At 49.6% G+C, this 17,560-nt stretch overlaps 1 protein-coding gene across 14 annotated transcripts in view; it reads left to right on the forward strand.

Moving 5' to 3' along the window:
- Window positions 1-4,080: 4,080 nt before the first annotated feature.
- FGFR2 (fibroblast growth factor receptor 2) overlaps window positions 4,081-17,560 on the forward strand; it is a 105,022-nt gene continuing 91,542 nt past the window's right edge. For 6 of the 14 annotated variants that reach the window (XM_041743386.1, XM_041743387.1, XM_041743389.1 and 3 more), the window contains exons 1-2: window positions 4,081-4,481; window positions 8,449-8,710. In XM_041743386.1, coding sequence (XP_041599320.1) covers window positions 8,542-8,710 — 169 coding nt within the window. In that variant the 5' untranslated portion in view covers window positions 4,081-4,481; window positions 8,449-8,541. Of the gene's footprint in view, window positions 4,482-8,448; window positions 8,711-9,347; window positions 9,423-17,560 lie in introns of all 14 variants that reach the window. The other 8 variants (XM_041743379.1, XM_041743378.1, XM_041743380.1 and 5 more) reach the window with 3 other exon arrangements.

The raw sequence follows: 17,560 nt of genomic DNA on the forward strand, positions 1-17,560 counted from the left end.
TGTTCACCAGTGTTAAAACATCTTCTATCTGACCTTACCCCTGCCTCTCTTGCCACCCCCACTGCTGGGGAGCAGTGGGTACCAAGAAGCATCGCGTTGCCTTCCATTTGGATAATGGTTTGTAGGACTCAGGCTGCCTGCCCAGGCCACATTCCATCTCAGGAATCTCCAGGTAGGCACCACCAGGTCCTTCAGCCAGGGCAGAGGGTGAGGATGGGGAATTCAGAAGTCATGGCTCCAGACTGTGTTAAAACCAAGTCCATAATAATATCCTGGTGGTGCCAATGGGTTCTAGACCCTTCAATGAAACACTTGAATCCTTCCAATAGACCCAGGGCAGGAAATATTAAGAATGGCTAATAATAATCATAGAAAACACGTTGCATTTCCAGAATCATGAGGAGTATTTAAATAAAAACAGGTTTTATCACACTTTCATTCACTTAAGCTTCTCAGTGACCCTATTAAATAACTACAAGATAGGTACCACCATTGTCCTCTTTAATCTGAGAAGATGGAAAACTCAGAGAACTTAAGTAACATGCCCAAGGTCACACAGTCACTGAGCAGAGAGAGCTGCACCTTGCCTGTTAGAACCAAAGCTCCTTCACCTCAAAGTGAGGCAGGTGATCTGGAAAGACTTTGTCCCCAGGGAAGTCTTAGCTTTAAGATTCTGTTCTAAGTTTAGAAGCACTGAGGATGTTCGATATTCGGTGCTGGGATTTATGATGTTGCTTGAGTTAAATGCCATAAGCTCCCTGAAGATGGGACCGAGCTGTCAGGGGAGCTGGCCTCTCTCCTCCTCCCAGGAGTTAACTATGCTAACCACCGTCCTTGGACTATTCTATATTTCTCCTTTCAAACGTTTCTTTTATGCTACGGACATTATTGAGATGTAGCCTAAAGAATGAAATTCATAGTTTTGCAGGGAGCTCAGAGCAACATCAGAAGGGCTCATTAGCACTTAACACCAGCGGCCTTTATTCATCTAACTTTTCTATAGGGTGAAGGAACAGCCACCCATTAAAAAACAAATTATTAAAAAAAAAAAATTCAGAATCTTTAGAGGAGAATGGCCCGTGGCTGCTAGGGCTCCTATCACCCCCCCCTCTTCCCCTCCCCTCTCCCATTCTCCCCTCCCCTCCCATAACTGATGGGTTAGCGACACAATTTGTTTCTTGAAAGTCATGGGGCATCGGAGTTCTGGTGTCCTCATTTTTCTTCCTTCCATTGATGTATCATTACTAGAGTGAAAGAAAGAAGGGCGTCTCGAGGGCTTTTGAAAAAAAAAAAAAAGGTGGCTACTCAAGACATTTTGTAAAGGGGGAAAAATTGTGAAGAAAAGGGCCCCCGGTGGGGGGTGGAGGGGTGGTGAATGTGGCCTTGTCTGGCGGTTCTTTCAGCAGAAACCTGGTGCTAGCGTTGGTAGTTCAGTGCAAACTGTCACCTTTAGTTCTCGCTGGCTTTTCTGCCCTCGGCCCTGAACCTCAACAGATTGGGGCTTATTTACCTATTCACACTCGGCCGGGGAAGCTCATTAATAGGCTTATTAGCAACACCATTCACGGGAGGCCATTGACAAAAGGGGTTCCAGCCACTTGAAGAGGGAAGAGAAAAAAAACTGTCCAGAGATTATTTTCTCATTCAGAAGCCTCACTGGTGTGAAAGCTTTCCTAGACCCTCTGAGGTCACTTGAAGCCTAAATATGATGACAGAATTGGTTTTTGTAAAAAAAAAAAAAAAAAAAAGAAAAGAAAAGAAAAAAATTCCAAACATGCTTTTGCTTCTCTCAAAACTGAAGAGTTTGCTGCTGTGGGCCTGTGGGCTTTGCTCCCTTAAAAATGAACACTCTTAAGGGAATAAGGGTCTTGTGATGGATTGGTGTCTTTTCATCCCTATAAAGAATAAATTCTGCAGACTGCATCTGGACATGAAAGTAGGTGTTCTGATTTGTCATTTTCGGCGGAAGCCTGCCTTTTTATTCAGTGTACATAAAGCTATTGATGAATGGGGTTAGGGACGATGGCTTCCTGCACCAGTAATTTATGTGAGAATGTGTTAACAGCATTTTCAATGGCTGATGGGTCGCAGGCTGAGAAGGGAATCAGTCCCGAGACACTTGAGTTTCCCATCGGGGGAGAATATAAAGATGTAAGGGCCAGTGCCGGGAGCCCGCAGACAGTCAGCCACCCCGCTTCCTTGTGACCACGGTCTGAGAACTGGAAAAGGTACTGGTGGGCGTGTTCAGAACCATCCAGGTGTGAGTGGGCAGCTGAGGCTCACCTGGCTGAGGTGTCAGTTAATTAAAAGGCTTTTTTTTGGGGGGGGGGGGCAGCTGGGTGGCTCAGTGGTGGAGCGTCTGCCTTTGGCTCAGGTCCTGATTCCGGGGTCCTTCATCGGCTCTCTGCAGGACGGCTGCTTCTCCCTCTGCCTATGTCTCTGCCTCTCTCTGTGTGTCTCTCATAAATAAATGTAAGATCTTAAAAATAAATAAATAAATAAATAAATAAATAAATAAATAAATAGGCTTTTGGGACGGATCCAGGTTAGAAGACTTGACCTGGTTAAAAAACATAACCCAGTCGATGGACCGATAATTTTGCTTGAGATTCTATTATTTTTACTGTCGGATTTCCAAAATATAATTTCACAGCCATTTGCCCGAAGCATTTCAATGGAGTTGGTACTCCCAGCATATGTCATTTACATAAAAGTTTTCTGCGATGTATTGTGAAGCATTATTTTCTCACGATCCGGCACCTTCAAAAAAATTTTTTTTTCCCCATCAATGTTATTGAAGTGCTCTATGTCGGTGACCCAGGAGCAACTGCATTTCTAAATGCTGGAAAAGTCGATTTTCCAGGTCAGTTTTGTACTCACTGCTCCATCTATCTTCAGGCCTCAAAAGCATTCTGAAGCACTTCTGGGTTTAATGACCTTTTCCAAGGAAAAATAATTAAGGTCTTTATCTATATTGTCTTGGACTTAAGCACCAAAGCTTAGGAGCTGGATGAGCGAGGAGAGGAGAAAGTATATTAAAAAATAAATTATCCCATAGACACAGCCACGTGAGAAAGGTAAATGGAAAATACGAACTTTAACCAATTGCAGCCTGCCATTCAGTCGAAGAATCTGATTTTGCAGTTGAAGTTAGCTAAGATTCAGAAGGAGGAACTGCTTTGCTCAAGGCCACACAGCTATTTATAGCAGAGTTGAGTCTTTAGAATCTTTCCAATTTCTTTTTATTGCTCCAAATATATATTACTACACACCCCCCTCCTCCTTTTTTTTTGTTTCTTTTTCTTTTTCTTTTTTTTTTTGGTTGCAGTTTTTGACTGCCGGATTTCAAAAGTCAGCCTGTGCAGATAACCAGCTGTGTGGCCCTGGACACATTACTCAACCTCTCTCCTCCCGCTTCTTTTATCAGAAACTGGGACTATTCCTCTGCAGGGCGGTCGTGCCGAGAAAAATACCCTGCCCCGGGGGTGCCCTGCCCAGAGCAGGGCCTCCGTTTAGCTGGTGCTGGTTTCTTCTCTCACTGCTATTGTTTTGCAGGACAGAAAAATGCAACGTCCTGCAGACGTTCCCAGGTTGCTTCCTCTCCTCCAAAAGTTTCAGTTGCATTAAATTTCTCCGCGCACCCCCCTCCCCCGCCGCCCCCCACGGCGGTGCAGTGGCTTTAGGGGCAGGGCAGGGCCGGGCCGGGCCGGGCCGGGCAGGGCAGGGCAGGGCAGGGCAGGCAGGAGGCATCTGTTTTTTGGGACTTGAACTAACGCAAGGCAGCGCGACCCGCCGGCGGGGCCGTCGGTCCGCGTCCCCCGGGAAGAAGGGGCCGCGGCCGCACCTCTCGGGGCGCCTCTCGGGCACCTCCCGGGCACCTCCCGGGCCCGGCGGCCGCGGTCTCGGGCGGCGCGCGGGCGTCGGGAGCCGCGCGGAGTCGGGGCGGCGGGTGCGCGGCGCTGATTGGCCGAGCGGGCGCCGCCGTCCAGGAAACGGGTCGGGTTTCAGCGGGGGCGTGACCCGCGGGGAGGGGGCGGCGGCGGCGGCGGCGAGCGCGGCGAGAGCCGAGCGGGCGGGCGGCGGGTGCGCAGCGGGCAGGGAGCGCGGCCGCCTCGGAGCTCGGGCGCCGCGGGGTGAGCGCGGCGGCTGCTCTGCGGGCCGGCGGGGCCGGGCGCCCCGGGGCCGCGGCTTCGCGGGCCGCTCGGAGCCTTCGCGAGTCGCGAGCCAAGTTTGGCGGCGGAGGCGCGGAGCCTGCCCGCTCCCTCCGTCGCGCTCCCGGACCCGAGGGCAGCCGGCGGCGTCATGCCCGCGCTCCCCCGCAGCCCGCGGTGCGCCTGAAGCCTCGGAGCCGGGGCGCGCGCAGGACCCGAGGAGCCAACACTCTCCTTTTTTTTTTTTTTTTTTTCCCTTTTTTTGGAGTTTCCCCCGACTTCGTCGCTTGCTGCATCCCGACCGGCCGCCGAGGAGCGTTGCCATTCAAGGTAATCGCCGCGTCGGGGGCCCCGGGGAGCCCCGGGGAGCCTCGGGGAGCCTCGGAGCATCCGCCGCCGGGGAGGCAGGCGCCGCGGGAGCCCCGGCCCCGGAGCGGAGGGCGCGGGGGGCCGGCACGGTGCAGCCGGGTCCCTGCCCTCCCTCCCGGGCTGCACGGGCACGGGGGCGCGGGGGGCGTGCTGACGGCGGGCACGGCCAGCTCTGCCTCCCACGCATCGCCCCGTCCGGATGCTGACATCTGCCTGTGGCGCGACACCCACCCCCCTCCCTGTCAAACTCCGGCCGGCGCGATCCTGCGACCCCGGGGCGAGCCCACCGCCCGGCTGGTGGTTCGGCCCCGCAGGCAGGCCCGGGGCCCGGGGGGGCGCATCCTCGGGGCGCCCCGTTCCGGGGTCCGCGCGCCCTGTCCCACCCGGGCCGGGCGGGGGCGGGGGCCCGTGTCCACCCCCCACCCCCACCCCGGAGGGAGCCGCTGCAGGGGGGCCGGCTGGGCACGGGGTGGGGGCACCGTTGGGGCAGGAGGCCGCTGGGGCTCGCGGGCTTCAGGACCGGCGCCCCTCGCCGCCGCCGTCGGTGCTCCCGGAGGGGGCGCAGCGCGCCTGGGGCTAGGGGGCGAGCTGGACCGACTTTTCCCAGCTCAGCCGCGGCAGCTCGCGGGGGTTGAACGCGCAGGCGAGTTCGAACTTGCGCGCTGGTTCTTGCAGCGCCGGAGCCGCGCGGGGGAGCCAGGCCGGGCCCGGGAGGCGCCGGTGGGGCTCGGGGGGTCCCGGCCGGGCGCGCCCCGCCGCCGCCGTCCCCTCCAAGCCGCGCTCTCGCCAAACCCTCCTGCGGGCCTGCCTTCCTCCGGCCCGATTCAATAAAACCCAGCCTTAAAAGCAAACCTGCTTTCACACTCGGGGCACCCATTATGTGTTTGGTGTGAAACGCTATCAACATTTAAAACCCCATTGTCCCCCTGGTCCCAAATCCCTGTAAATCTTCTACTGGCCGCAACTCATTTTCATCTGAAAAGCCTGTTTAGTTTGAATAGAAAAGCAATCAGGCGCCCCTCTCCCTCCTCTCCCTCTCCCTCTCCCTCTCCCTGGAATGTCAATTAAAATGCAGATTTCTCTGAGCTCTTTAGCGCCCCAAGAAGGGGGAGAAAAACAGGATATTCCAGGCCAACAAATGAAAGAAATGCTACAATGGAAGCGGACCTGCTGGTGGTTAGGAGTTCCCCAAAGCTGCTGCAAGTTCTCGCTGGCTTGCTGGCGTTCACCGAGGGGTGGGTTGTCGGCCCGGGTCAGCCTGTATGTTGTGTTTTTTTGAGATTTCGGGATGTTGAGGACCCTCCTCTCCACCCCCTCTCGCCTCCGCCGCCCAGATTTGACCCCTTGATAGCTCCCTCCATTACTCAGCTCCAAAGACAAGGGGAGCAGTAGGGAGGCTTTGAGCTCCGAGATAGGTCTGCCCCCTGGGGGGGACCCCGGCATCCCAACCTTGCTTGGCGCTGTTGACTTTCCTGATGTAAAATCTGCCGGGAACAAAGCGCCCAAGTGCTCAGCGCGGCTGAGCCAGCGGAGGCCAGATCACCGCTCAGTGGTAGAAGCTCAGTCGAAGCAGGCGCCGCGTCGGTTTGCCTTCTTGGAGCGTGGGGGCTTTGGGGGTATTTTGGCTGATTGAGGAGCCCAGCACAAACCTGGCATGGGGACCACTCGCCCCCCAGGCTCTCTTGCTTGTCACTTTGCCTGTCTTTGGGGGCAGGCTTGTGCCCAGGTGAAAACGGACCAGGGGAGCGGGTGGCCGTCAAGAGCCAGCCGTCCATCATAGGGAGGGTGACAGCTCCTCCCGGGGCCCAGGCTGAGAAGAGAGTTCCCTTTCAAGGGGAAAAATAAACACGCTGGGGCTTTCACTGAGGCTCAGACTCCAGGAAGGATTATGGTATTGAAGGCAGGAAGCCGAGATTGTGGCCGCCAGCAGCCTGCTGGGCCTGTGTTCCCAACACCGAGCCTCGGGACCTAATTATCCTGCCTAGGAGGTCCCTCCGTGCCTGTGTCCTCTCCGGTGAGGAGTTGTGCAGACCTGTTGCCTTAGGCCTCTGCCTCCTAGAGGTTTGGGCAGGGGGCGGCCTGCGGCCTGGACCTGGTAGTGGCTAAAACTCAAGTTTCTGGTGCAAACTGATGGGCTGAATGAATGGGCTGAGATTTAGCTGATTTGGGTCACTGGCCAGCTTTCTCTGCCTGGAGCAGAGGAAGCCCCTCTGGGCTGGGACAGGTGGGTGATGAGGCCAGGGAAGCAGCCTGGGATGAAATCTACTAGGACTGAAGATTGTGCACAAAGTTGTGTCAGAGGCAGAACGTTCCCATGCATTCTGGAAATGCTTAGTAAATCAATGAGAGCGCTTGTGTACTCTCCTCCCACACGTATGTAGAAATAGATACGAGTTATCTTTTGAGGCTCTTAACTTCAAGAGGAAAGAAGATTTAGGGGAAAACAACATCCTTCAAGCAATCTGAAAATAGGAGGGTGTGCTCACATGCACACGCTTTCCTTGCTTTTCCTGTGAATCACACCGTTTCACATGTGCTCTCTTCTGAAGCCGAGGGTTTTTTTTTTTTTTTTTCTTCTTTCTTCTTCTCAGGAACTGGTTACAGCATTCTCTTTTCCCATTCTAATCCCTAGTCAAGGCTAACAGGAACAGTTTTTCTGATGTAGCTTCGGAGAGGCTCAGGCAATGATGAAATCTTACGGCAGGATTTGAAACATCAAGTTGGCATGCCAAAAGCCCGGGCTTTAGAGATTGTTATATTAGAGGTCTCACCCTCAACAACCCCCACCCCCACCCCTCCCACCCCGATCTTAAAATGTAGTTCACAGAATCTGTGATTCTTTTCAGCTTTTCTCAAGTTTGTGCATTTTGGTTCTGCACCTAGTAATTGCGGATAATGAACACATTTAAAGTTATTTGGAATCCTTAAGCTTGGACGATTCTCTTTGCTTTTGGGTCACATGGGTGAACAGACCAGCAAGTGGAGCAGCACCCCCTGTAACATCTACTCTGAGGTTTTAGCCAATTGGTGAGCGTTTTGAAAGTTGTCGGCCCAATCACGCACCACGACAGTAATTTACATATCACCATCCTCGCTAATAAACACCTGCGTTCGTCCTCGCAGTTCGCACCCGCTCCTCTCCTTTGGCTAACCCAGCCTGTATGGGCTGAAGACATTTTCGAGGCCCTGGCTGCCGGTAGTGACAGTGGAAGGGGATTCAGGCTCTGATCCCCTTTTGGGAATCCGCCGCCTTGAATGTATTTGCCGACCCGTTCATTCTCCGTAAGTGGCTGCTTGGCGAACGGTTGCAATACATTTCCGCATTGGAAAATGAATCCTGACCAGTGTAAACTGGTGGGGCTTTTTGGTAGCCTTCCTGGGGTCCCTTTTATTTCGCCGGTCCCCTTTCTTGCTGGGTACTACGGTGCAGCCCCAGGAATAAGTCTGCAAAGCAGCCGCCTCCGCCGTCCCCATCCAGCTGTCTGAAAAGGCCCAGTTGGCCTAAGAGAGGTTAGCAGGGCCGGCTCTGCCAACCCGAGCCTTGGTCACTTGCCTTTGTAGTTGCCCTTGAAACTAAGGTCACGTTGCTTCTGCGTTCGGAGGGCTGTGGAGGTGACAGCGGATGGCAGAAGAGAGTGCACTTTGCCTAAGTGAAGTGGCCGCTCCGAGCCGGAGCCGCGTCCTGGGGCTACTCTTTCATCTCCGCTTCTGAAAAGTCTGCTTCCTGGAGATCAGCCCGCCCCGGGGTGGGCCGGCCTGGTGGGAGCACCCACGACCCCGAGGCACGCGTGCATTTGCCGCTGATGCAGAGGAACTGCTGGCGCATATCTGTTTGAAGAGGCCCAGAAACTGTTTTAGCCCCTTGGGTCTCAATGAATTGGCCTCGGGGAGGAGGATTTCACTGACTCGCCGACTCTGTCTCCCCTAGAGGCTGCAGCGGCTGCGGCAGCACCTTGGCTCTGTAGCCCACCGCAGGCTGGAGGCGTTGCTGGCAGTCCATGCTCGCAGAGGAGGTGTGCAGATGGGAGTGACGTCCACATGGAGATACGGAAGAGGACGGGGGATTGGCACCGCCGCGGCCATGGTCAGCTGGGCCCGCTTCGTCTGCCTGGCCGCGGTCACCATGGCAACCTTGTCCCTGGCCCGGCCCTCCTTCAATTTAGTGGAGGACACCACGTTAGAGCCGGAAGGTAAGTTGCTTCGCCCCACCTTTCGGGGTGCCAAGTTTGTTTGGGGAGGTGTCTGCGGAAGTGGCACTTTAGGTCAAGGCCTGTTTGGGGAATCAGCTGCCCTTGCATTGTAAGTGAGTCTCTGTAGAGCAAGGAGAGGGGGCTCTCTGCTCCCCTGCAAGTCCGAGATTGCTGCCTGCCTCCCCCCCACCAACCCCTAAGTCAGAGATTGAGAGAAGGTTCCTTGCTGTGACACTGCAGGCAGAACGCTAGAGTTTGGTGGTTTCTTGGTGTGTGCGTTTCTCTGCCCTGGGTGAGGGAGGCAGCCGGCACTTCACCTTTTTCCAGTGGCCCGGGAGAGCTGTGGGAGGGGAGCCTGCAGGTGAATGCCATCTAGAGCCTTCCTGCAGGAGCATTCTTAGTGGAGGGAGAGTCTTGCTTAGGATGTAAAGAATTGCTGTTTTCCCGCAAAAGGAGCCCTGAAGGGAAATTGCCATCATCTGAAATGCTGACGTTTTATTTTCATTGTCTAAGGAGAAAAAAGAAGCTTCTGAAGTTCACAGAGATGCTTGACCTATTACTTTTTTTTTTTTTTTTAAGTCATTGTAATTCCCAATACCTAAGCAATACGTCACAGAAGCTGCAAATTCTGTTTTAGGTAAATTTGCAAGTGGAGGTGCATGGGCGTCTCCCACGTCTGTGAGAACTTCCAGATCGAAGAGGCCACACACTGGTATTTCAGCTTTGGAAATTTTAATTGTAAAGGCAGAAAGCCAGTTGTGAACACTCAATGGGGCTGAATTACTCAGCTGGGCAGGTTTGGAACCTCCTTCCCGGGTCTTTGGGGGGAGACGACAGTAGCCAAGCCTCTACTTGGGGCGGCATTGAAATCTGTCATCAGCAGGGAATATTGGTAGCTGAGTTATTTTTCGAGTGGTAATCCGAGAATAAAACGGCAGATCCCAGCACTCATCGCCACTTAATGAACCTGTTTGCTGAGAGCCCACCTGGTGCTTGCTTAGCTTTGGGGGCCGCCGTGGGTCCTGAGTGGTCTGGGGTCAGCTCAGCTGTTCTGGCAAAGCACCCCGTGCCACAGGCCAGAGAAGGACAGAGAGCTGCTTGGGGACAACAGGGGAAGGAGGGCTGCATTCCCCTTTAGATGAGAGCACTGAGAAGGGGGCTTCCAGTGAGACCCCGCACACAGGTTGTGAAAAGATAGGGTAGCTGTTTTCCTAAAATAGCTGTGATTACCCAAAGTGGTCAAGCACCGGTGAGATTGAGGCTGGGGGGCCCTGTGTCATGCAGAGGCTTGGAGGCTTTACCAGAACAGGTGCGGTGATGTCACAGATGTCTCCGGGAGGGGGAGTCTGGCGAGGGTTTCTGTCTGTGGCACTTACAGGCTCCAGCTACGGTGATTATGGGACAGCCACCTTGTGACATGTGCTGTGACTTGAACACGCATATGATTTGCAAAGGCGATGTCTTTTTAAAGGGCTTCATGTGAGAGAAAAGGGTCCTGGTTTCTGAAAGTCATGCCTGTACTTCTTTAATTCTGCTAATAATTAAAATAGATGTGCTTCCTAATTGCTGGTTTTCCCTTGAGTGCATGGCTCAGCACATAGCGAGGCAGCTGAGCCAGGATTTCCTACCGGGGGAGCCCAGGAATGGTCCAGGGTAGGAAGAAACTGTCATTTTTCATTTTTACCTTCAGGGCGGCATTATGGGGAGTTTATCTCAACAGAAAATGCGAAAGGGTCCTGGAGGACTTTTTTTTATCGTCCTTAATTACTGAAGAAAGTCTAAAATCTTCAGGAAGAAAGAGGTGGGGCAGAGAGGGGAAGAAACTGTGCACAGTGATAAAGTCCCCCCAACGGTTCTTTGTGTGGAAAAAAATCATGACCAACAATGGGAGTATTGTTGAAAGCAGGTCTTCCCAAGCGGGATCTGTGGATACTCTGGGGGGTTGTGGGGGAGGGGGGTTTGCGAATTCCCCCAAATTATAGGAAATAACTTTGCAAAAGTCATTTCGTGCATTTTTCTGGGTTCACAGCTTCTGTGAAGTTTGTGTCCAGGGTTGTGAGACGTTTTAAGCGGAAGACGCGGACCTGCAGAGGGGTGGCTTCGGAAAAGCATGCGAACCCCTGTACCCGTTTGCCTCTCTGTCATCCAGTGGTTTGCTAAGATGACCATGAAGGTCTTCATTAATGTTAAATGTATATTAATGTCCTTGGGAGCTTTTCTGGTTCCTCACCTCAAAAGGTCACCAGGAGATTTCAGGGTCCCTGTTAGCAGACAGCAGTCAGCACTCGGCCTGGCATCTCCTGAGCACCCGGGACACGTTATCATCCTTGTTCCCGGTGACATGGGCACATGTGTCTGCTCTGCCCCTTGGGGGCCAGGTGTGCCAGTTGCTAAAACATCAGGAAATGTGGAGGCTTTGGGGGACAGCTGAGAAGAAAGTTCTAACGGAGAAGGCCCTTCGTGTCTGCAGGCAGCTGTGTTTGCTTTCTGTAGGGTCTGTGCTGTCCTGGTCTGCTAGCACCATATTGGCAACCCATTTGACTTCTTCCATTGCAGGAGTTTTGCTTTGGTGTCAGTCTAATTCCAGATGAAAAAGGACTTAAGTGGAAGCCGACCAACTGACTGGGACTGCTCCAGTTTAGGCCATGGTCCTGCCGAACTGGGGGGAAAGAGGGTGGGAGGGAGGATGGATGGATGAGTGTGTGTTAATCCCAGTGTGTCCTGTGTGGCCAGTATTAACGATAGCTTTGGGTAACATAAATTCAGCCTTAAACTTCTACTGTGCCAGGCCCCATCTTGGAAGACTTTTTGGTTTGTTAATTTGGAGGCTCATATTAGATGATGTCTATTGGGCTGGACCAAAGGAAAATGTGTCCAGAGAAAAATGCGAGTAAGTTCCAGGAAGGAGTCTGGAGCCCTAATACTTGAGGATCCTTTTGGAGTCTTCTCGGCTTTGTACAATATTATCCTATATCATCCTATCATATCATCTATCACATACCATTTGTCTTCTGGACACTGTGAAGTGATAACAGTAGGGTTGGATCTACTCAACTGACTTGACAAGAAAATAATCTCCAGGAGATTTTAGTTAATATCCCAGATTAAAAAAGAATATTTTCAGTTGGTCATTCATTTGTTGGAGGGGAATGGCTGAAGGCTATAAACTCAGTTATTGACTCAAAGGGCGGGGGGGGGGGGGGGGGGGGCAGTCGTCAATGCCAAGTACTGTTCTGTTGATTAATATTCTAATTATTTAAAGAATAGTCAAGCTTGATTATCCTGGGGAGGAGGTGACTCTTTCAAGTCCTTTCTGACGTTGTCACCTACTCCGGTTAATTAAGTCCTTGTTGACATTAATGATATCTTTGTTTACACTAGCCCAGTAGGAGCTAAAATAAAAGGGCTTTTCCAACCCCAAACCCCTAATTACTTTCCCACCCTCCACAAAGTGTGATTCTGGAAAGCAACAACCTGGGAAGAAAGTAGTTTGCATTTTTTTCTTTTTTTAAACCAATTTTTTGGCCACCTTCTAAGAGGTGATGCTGTCCCGGACCAATGCGAGTTGGTCCAAAGCTCAGTGGCAGAGTGGGTGAGCGAAGGATGCACACGGAGAACATTCTAAGTCAGATTTTTCCAGCATGGCTTAGTCCTTTGTTAGAAGTCTTGTGCATGCCATAACATCAGCCATACGCATTTAATTGCAAGTTTAAAAGAAAAAAAGGATATATCCGCATACCAAGAGTGAATGATTTAGAATAATCTTCTGTTTTGTATTATCTGCATCTTTGTTTCTCAGCACGAGTGTTAATATTTAAGAGTTGCCTAGAATTTGAGAGTTAGTCGAGGAACAAGGACTGAGCTCTTGGTCAGCTAAACCAGATGCAGGCTTATGCAGTTACAGACACAGTGAAGTACACATTCTTTATTTGTGTATAAAGTATTTCACAACTCAGAGACAAAGAACTGTGCTTAATATTACTTCGAGAGCTATAATTGGGCAAGCTGAGAGAACTGGCATTTGTGTATTTTCTATACTCGCTCTCTCTGAATTCAGTGTGTGTGTGTGTGTGTGTGTGTGTGTGTGTGTGTGTTCTGTTTATTTGAACCAATCAAAACAGTGAATACCTACTATGGGGACAAGCCCCCCTCTCCCCCCACAAAGGAACCGTGAGTGGTTCTGTTCCAAGTCCTTGGGACCCAGCTGAGGGTGAGAATTCAGATAACCAGAGCCATCCAATAGGAGATGTTTCCAGTATCAGACTGAGTGAAGGATTAGTGGTTATGGAATACCTAGGCTCCCCTTTAGACAGGAAGAGTCTTGTTCAGTGTTCACATTCTGCATAAAATGTATCCAGTAGCCCTGCAGCCTGCATCTTCTTGTTTGGGTGTTGTTTGGGTAATTGTTAAAAGGCTACCATTCCTTCTCATCAGGGTCTGGCTTGATTTTCCATTTCTGTGGAAGCTGTCTGAATTTAGTCTTTCAAGGAGAACATGAGAAATTGGCTTTTGGGTGCCAGGTAGGAAGTACAGCCAGTGTGCTCATTGGATTCTGCTGTCCTGATTGGATTCTTAGCATGGTGACTTGCCTCCGTAGGCAACTCAGATTATTTTTGGCAAGTTTTTCAGGTGATCCCACAAATGATTCCCATCCGTTGGTTTTTACGTCGCTGTGCGGAAATACCCACAATTTTATTATTTGTTTTCTTTGAGGGGGGATGACTTTAGCCTTAGGTTCTGAATTCTTTTTATCTATTTGCTGTGTCCACTTAGATTTAGCGAAGGCTCTGCTTTTTCAGCTTTAATGGCACAGAAATGCTTGATGTTGCACACCCTGCCACACCTTTGCCCCAGGTTCCTCGCTCTGACTTGCCCTTTTAGAGGGGTTTCTCTTAATTGACGGTGACCCTGTTCAAGCCTGTACTTGGCTGAGCAGTGAACCTGATGTAGGGGCTGAACCTTTGGCCTCCACTGAAAAGGGGAGTTGGTCTGAGCAGCTACGCTGCAGCGTCGTCATATCCAAGGTGAGCATCGTTGTATCCAAGATGAGCAAACGCCTAAGAACACAGCTTTGACATGTTAGAGGCTCTTGGACTTGAGATTTTATAATTTTTATTTTATTTTATTGTTTATTTTATTATTTATTTATTTATTTATTTACTTACTTATTATTATTATTGTTTTAATGTAAGCTCTAGACCCAACATGGGCCTTGAGCTCATGACCTTGAGATCAAGAGTCATGTGTTCTACACATTGAGCCAACTAAGGGTCCCGGATGTGAGATTTTAAAGCTATGTATAACTCATGTTCCATTTTGGGGAAAATGTTTATCTTCACGCGAAGCCTTAAGGCTTTCTGGCAGCCGTGGAGTCTCCACAAATCGGCCACTTCCTTCTGCTTCCCCAGGTAGACCTGGAGTGACCCTGCTGGTTCAGCTGTGGCCTCCTTGAATTTGAGAATGTGTCAAGGGGAGGGAGGGTAGGGAGCCTGAGGCCAGGCTCTTTAATGAAGTCTGGTTGAACAAGCTGTTGGCCACTTTACTATAATGATCCCATGTGTCTTGGAGGTGTCTCCTCCTGAAATTAACAAAGGTCACACTTTTCCCAAGTGTTTTTTTTTTTTTTTTTCTTTTCCCCTTCCTTGCTCTGATCTGTGACTACTCTTTTCTAAAAGGCCAGGATAGAAAATCCAAAATGGTAGCTGGCTCAATGCTGTGTGGTGCTTTTGGGCTTTCACTAGGCTTTATGAAAGTTATGTAACTTCAAGGTTTTACTACTTATGTATTCATGCAAAAGGATATTTAATTATTGGGACAGACTGTGGTTGTGTCCTTCAAGTGTGTATGTTATGTAAAATAGCATGCTTTAGGTTTTCCGTGATTTTGGTTCTGGGAAACTTTGCACCATGATGGAGTTGTAAGATGTTGGGTGTGAACCGTTGTCATTTATTCCACTTTGGAATACATAAGTAATTACGCCCCATTCTGGATTTTTGCCACTTCATGTGAATATTGAAAATCTCAGATTCTTCTTAGACGGAGTCAGGGAGCTAAGCTGTGACATATTCTTTCTTTTAACCCTTTGTCCAACTGAAGAATGGCGAATTCCAAGTCCTGTACGAATGGAATGCACATATTTGAAATTTCAGGTTCTAGTGAATATGTTTTATGAGGAGGTAAAAAAGCAGCCTATAAGGAAAGTTCTGATCTATTCGGGAATAAGGACAAGGGACATATTTATTTGTATGATTTATGTATCACCTTTCCTAGAAAGAAAGAAACTCTGTTCTGAGCTCTGATACTGAGAAACTCTCCATGAATTGTCATATTTATATTCTAACAGAAGAAGTCCTTTTTTATTCTATGTGGTCTCTTTTTACATATGGCTGTTTACCGTTCAGGTTTTCCATACATGACCATAAAGTTGTAATGCTTTAAGAATATGTAGACACCATCAAGGCCAGCTTGGTGGGGAGCGGGGTGGGCAGGGGCCATAGAATGAAAATAGGATCTTTGCTATTTTCAGTATCTTTACTGTGCTAAGTCTTTGGTTTAAACTCTTTTGGAAAACTCAAACTTCAGATTCTTAGTTGACAGTTAACGGTGAGATTGCCCCATAGGAGTGTGCCTGCCTTTAAGGGCCACCTCTTTGTCTGTCAAGCCTCCTGGGTTTCCACCAAAACATGTTGCATTCTTAGCTTTCGGGAGAGGTAGGTGCACAATTGAATATGGATCCTAAATGTTACGGATGTTTCAAATTTAAAATCATTCAGATCTTTAAAAGACCAAAAAGCCTCTATAAAATTAACTTAAAATTTTCAGCTGACATTGTTTCCCCCATAAAAATGAATGAAATAATTTTGAATAGCATGTATTGTGCTTTTGGAGACAAGGAATTTGGCCTAGAGTTGGGCAACTCAGGCTTGAATCACTGCCTTATCTACTGATGCTGTGACCTTGGATCAGATAGATAATTTCTCTGAGCTTCCTTTTATCTAAAATGGTGCTGATAATATCTATGTGAAGGCGAGATATGAAGATTAAATGCAAATAGACGTAGAATCCTTACTGTAGTTCCTGGCCTAGAAGAGGTGAGGTGCTTAGTAAATGCTACTTTTCTCTCTACCCATCCCCACTTTCTTGGCAATGTAAAAACCTGATACAGGATTAAAAAAAAAATTCAAATGTTTTATTTCTTAAAGTGGGAGGGGGAAGGCCAGAGGGAGAGGGAGAGAATCTTATGCAGGAGCCATGCCCAGCGTGGAGCCCAATGATGTGGGGCTCCATCTCATGACTCTGAGATCATGACCTGAGCTGAGATCAAGAGTTGGACACTTAACCACCTGAGCCCCCCAGGATCCTCTGATAGAGGATTTAAAACTAATATTTCAGGTATAGTTACCCTGCAACGTACAATGATAAATCTTCTGATGAGAGACATTTACTTTAATTATGCTCCAGGCCCTGCTTTATCCATCCCTTGTTATTATCTTGGGTAATTGTGAGTCTGGACTTGAGAAATGTGATCTGATCACTTTGCTGGTTGCAGTCCAGATGGTTCAGGGTTGACCTATATTTTCCCTGTTGAAAAAACACAGTTGTAGCTCTGCAGTCATGGTGGGACCCGCGCTTTGTGGAGAGCAGTATATTTTGGCAAGGAGAGAGTTTTCTGTTGGAGGCCTCCAAAAGATTGTGATTAAGCCCTGTGAAGAACGATGGAGACTGGGTTTTGGGGTCAAGGGGTGGGGTTGGGGTGTAGCATGCTCTGCTTTTGCTCAAGCCAGTGAGGGGAGCACCATTATGGACCTCCTGCCATGTTTGCCCGTAGTGACTTCCCCTGGACAGCCTGCTGGGCATTGCTTGGTGCACAGGTAGCTGGGCTTCCAGAACTTAGGGAAGGTAAGGAAATTGTGAGGGGACCCTACTGCTAAGGGAGAGGAGCTGAACAGTCCTTTGCATGTTACACCCTGATGGGGTCACTTGATAGGACAGGTGGGGGTGTGAGGGGGAAGTGGTCAGTTGGATGGATGGGGTCATATTCTTTAGCCCATTCCTCGAGAGGATAAGGATGAAGATGGTAACAGTAACTCAGTACCATTTATTAAGTGCCTGCCATGTGTCAGACACAGTGCTAGCTAGGTACCTTGACCTGCACTGTGTCTCGTCTTTTCTTCCCCCCGTTTTATTGAGATACAATTAGACGTAGAGCACTGTGTAAGTGTAAGGCATACAGCATGATGATTTGACTTATTTATATCATGAAATGATGATCACAGTAACTTTAATATCTGTTATCTCCTCTAGACACACACAAAATATTTTTCATTGTGATGAGAACTCCTAAGATCTATTCCCTGATCCACAGGCACATGCACGGAACAGCCTGGTGATTACAGCTGTCATGCTTGTGTTATGTGCCTAGTGCTTGTGTTACAACTAGAAGTTTGTACCTTGTGAACACTTTCCTCCACTGTCATCTCTAATCTTAATAATCCAGCTGGCCCCAGGTATCCATAGTCCCATTTTATGGAGGAGACCCTTGACCAAGACTCTTGGAGATGAAATGTTTCTTCCAAGACCTCATTGTTAGCTTGGGCCCAGGCATTTGGGTGAATTTATTTGTGTCAGTCACAAAGACTTTATCATTGGATTTTCCTTCTTTTTCCTGAGCAGGAGAATCTTTTGTGGGATATGTGGTGGCCCCCTCATTCTTTCCTAGATCTGTCATTTGACTATTAAACATGCAAGGAACACGCTGCTGGTCGGTTGCACTTCTCCATTGTCACTTCTCCACACATCCACACCTATCTTCCTAAAGCTATTTAAAGAAAAGTCTTGGGCGATAAAACC

This window comes from Vulpes lagopus, chromosome 2, assembly GCF_018345385.1.
Source record: "Vulpes lagopus strain Blue_001 chromosome 2, ASM1834538v1, whole genome shotgun sequence".
In the NCBI taxonomy this organism is placed as follows: domain Eukaryota; kingdom Metazoa; phylum Chordata; class Mammalia; order Carnivora; family Canidae; genus Vulpes; species Vulpes lagopus.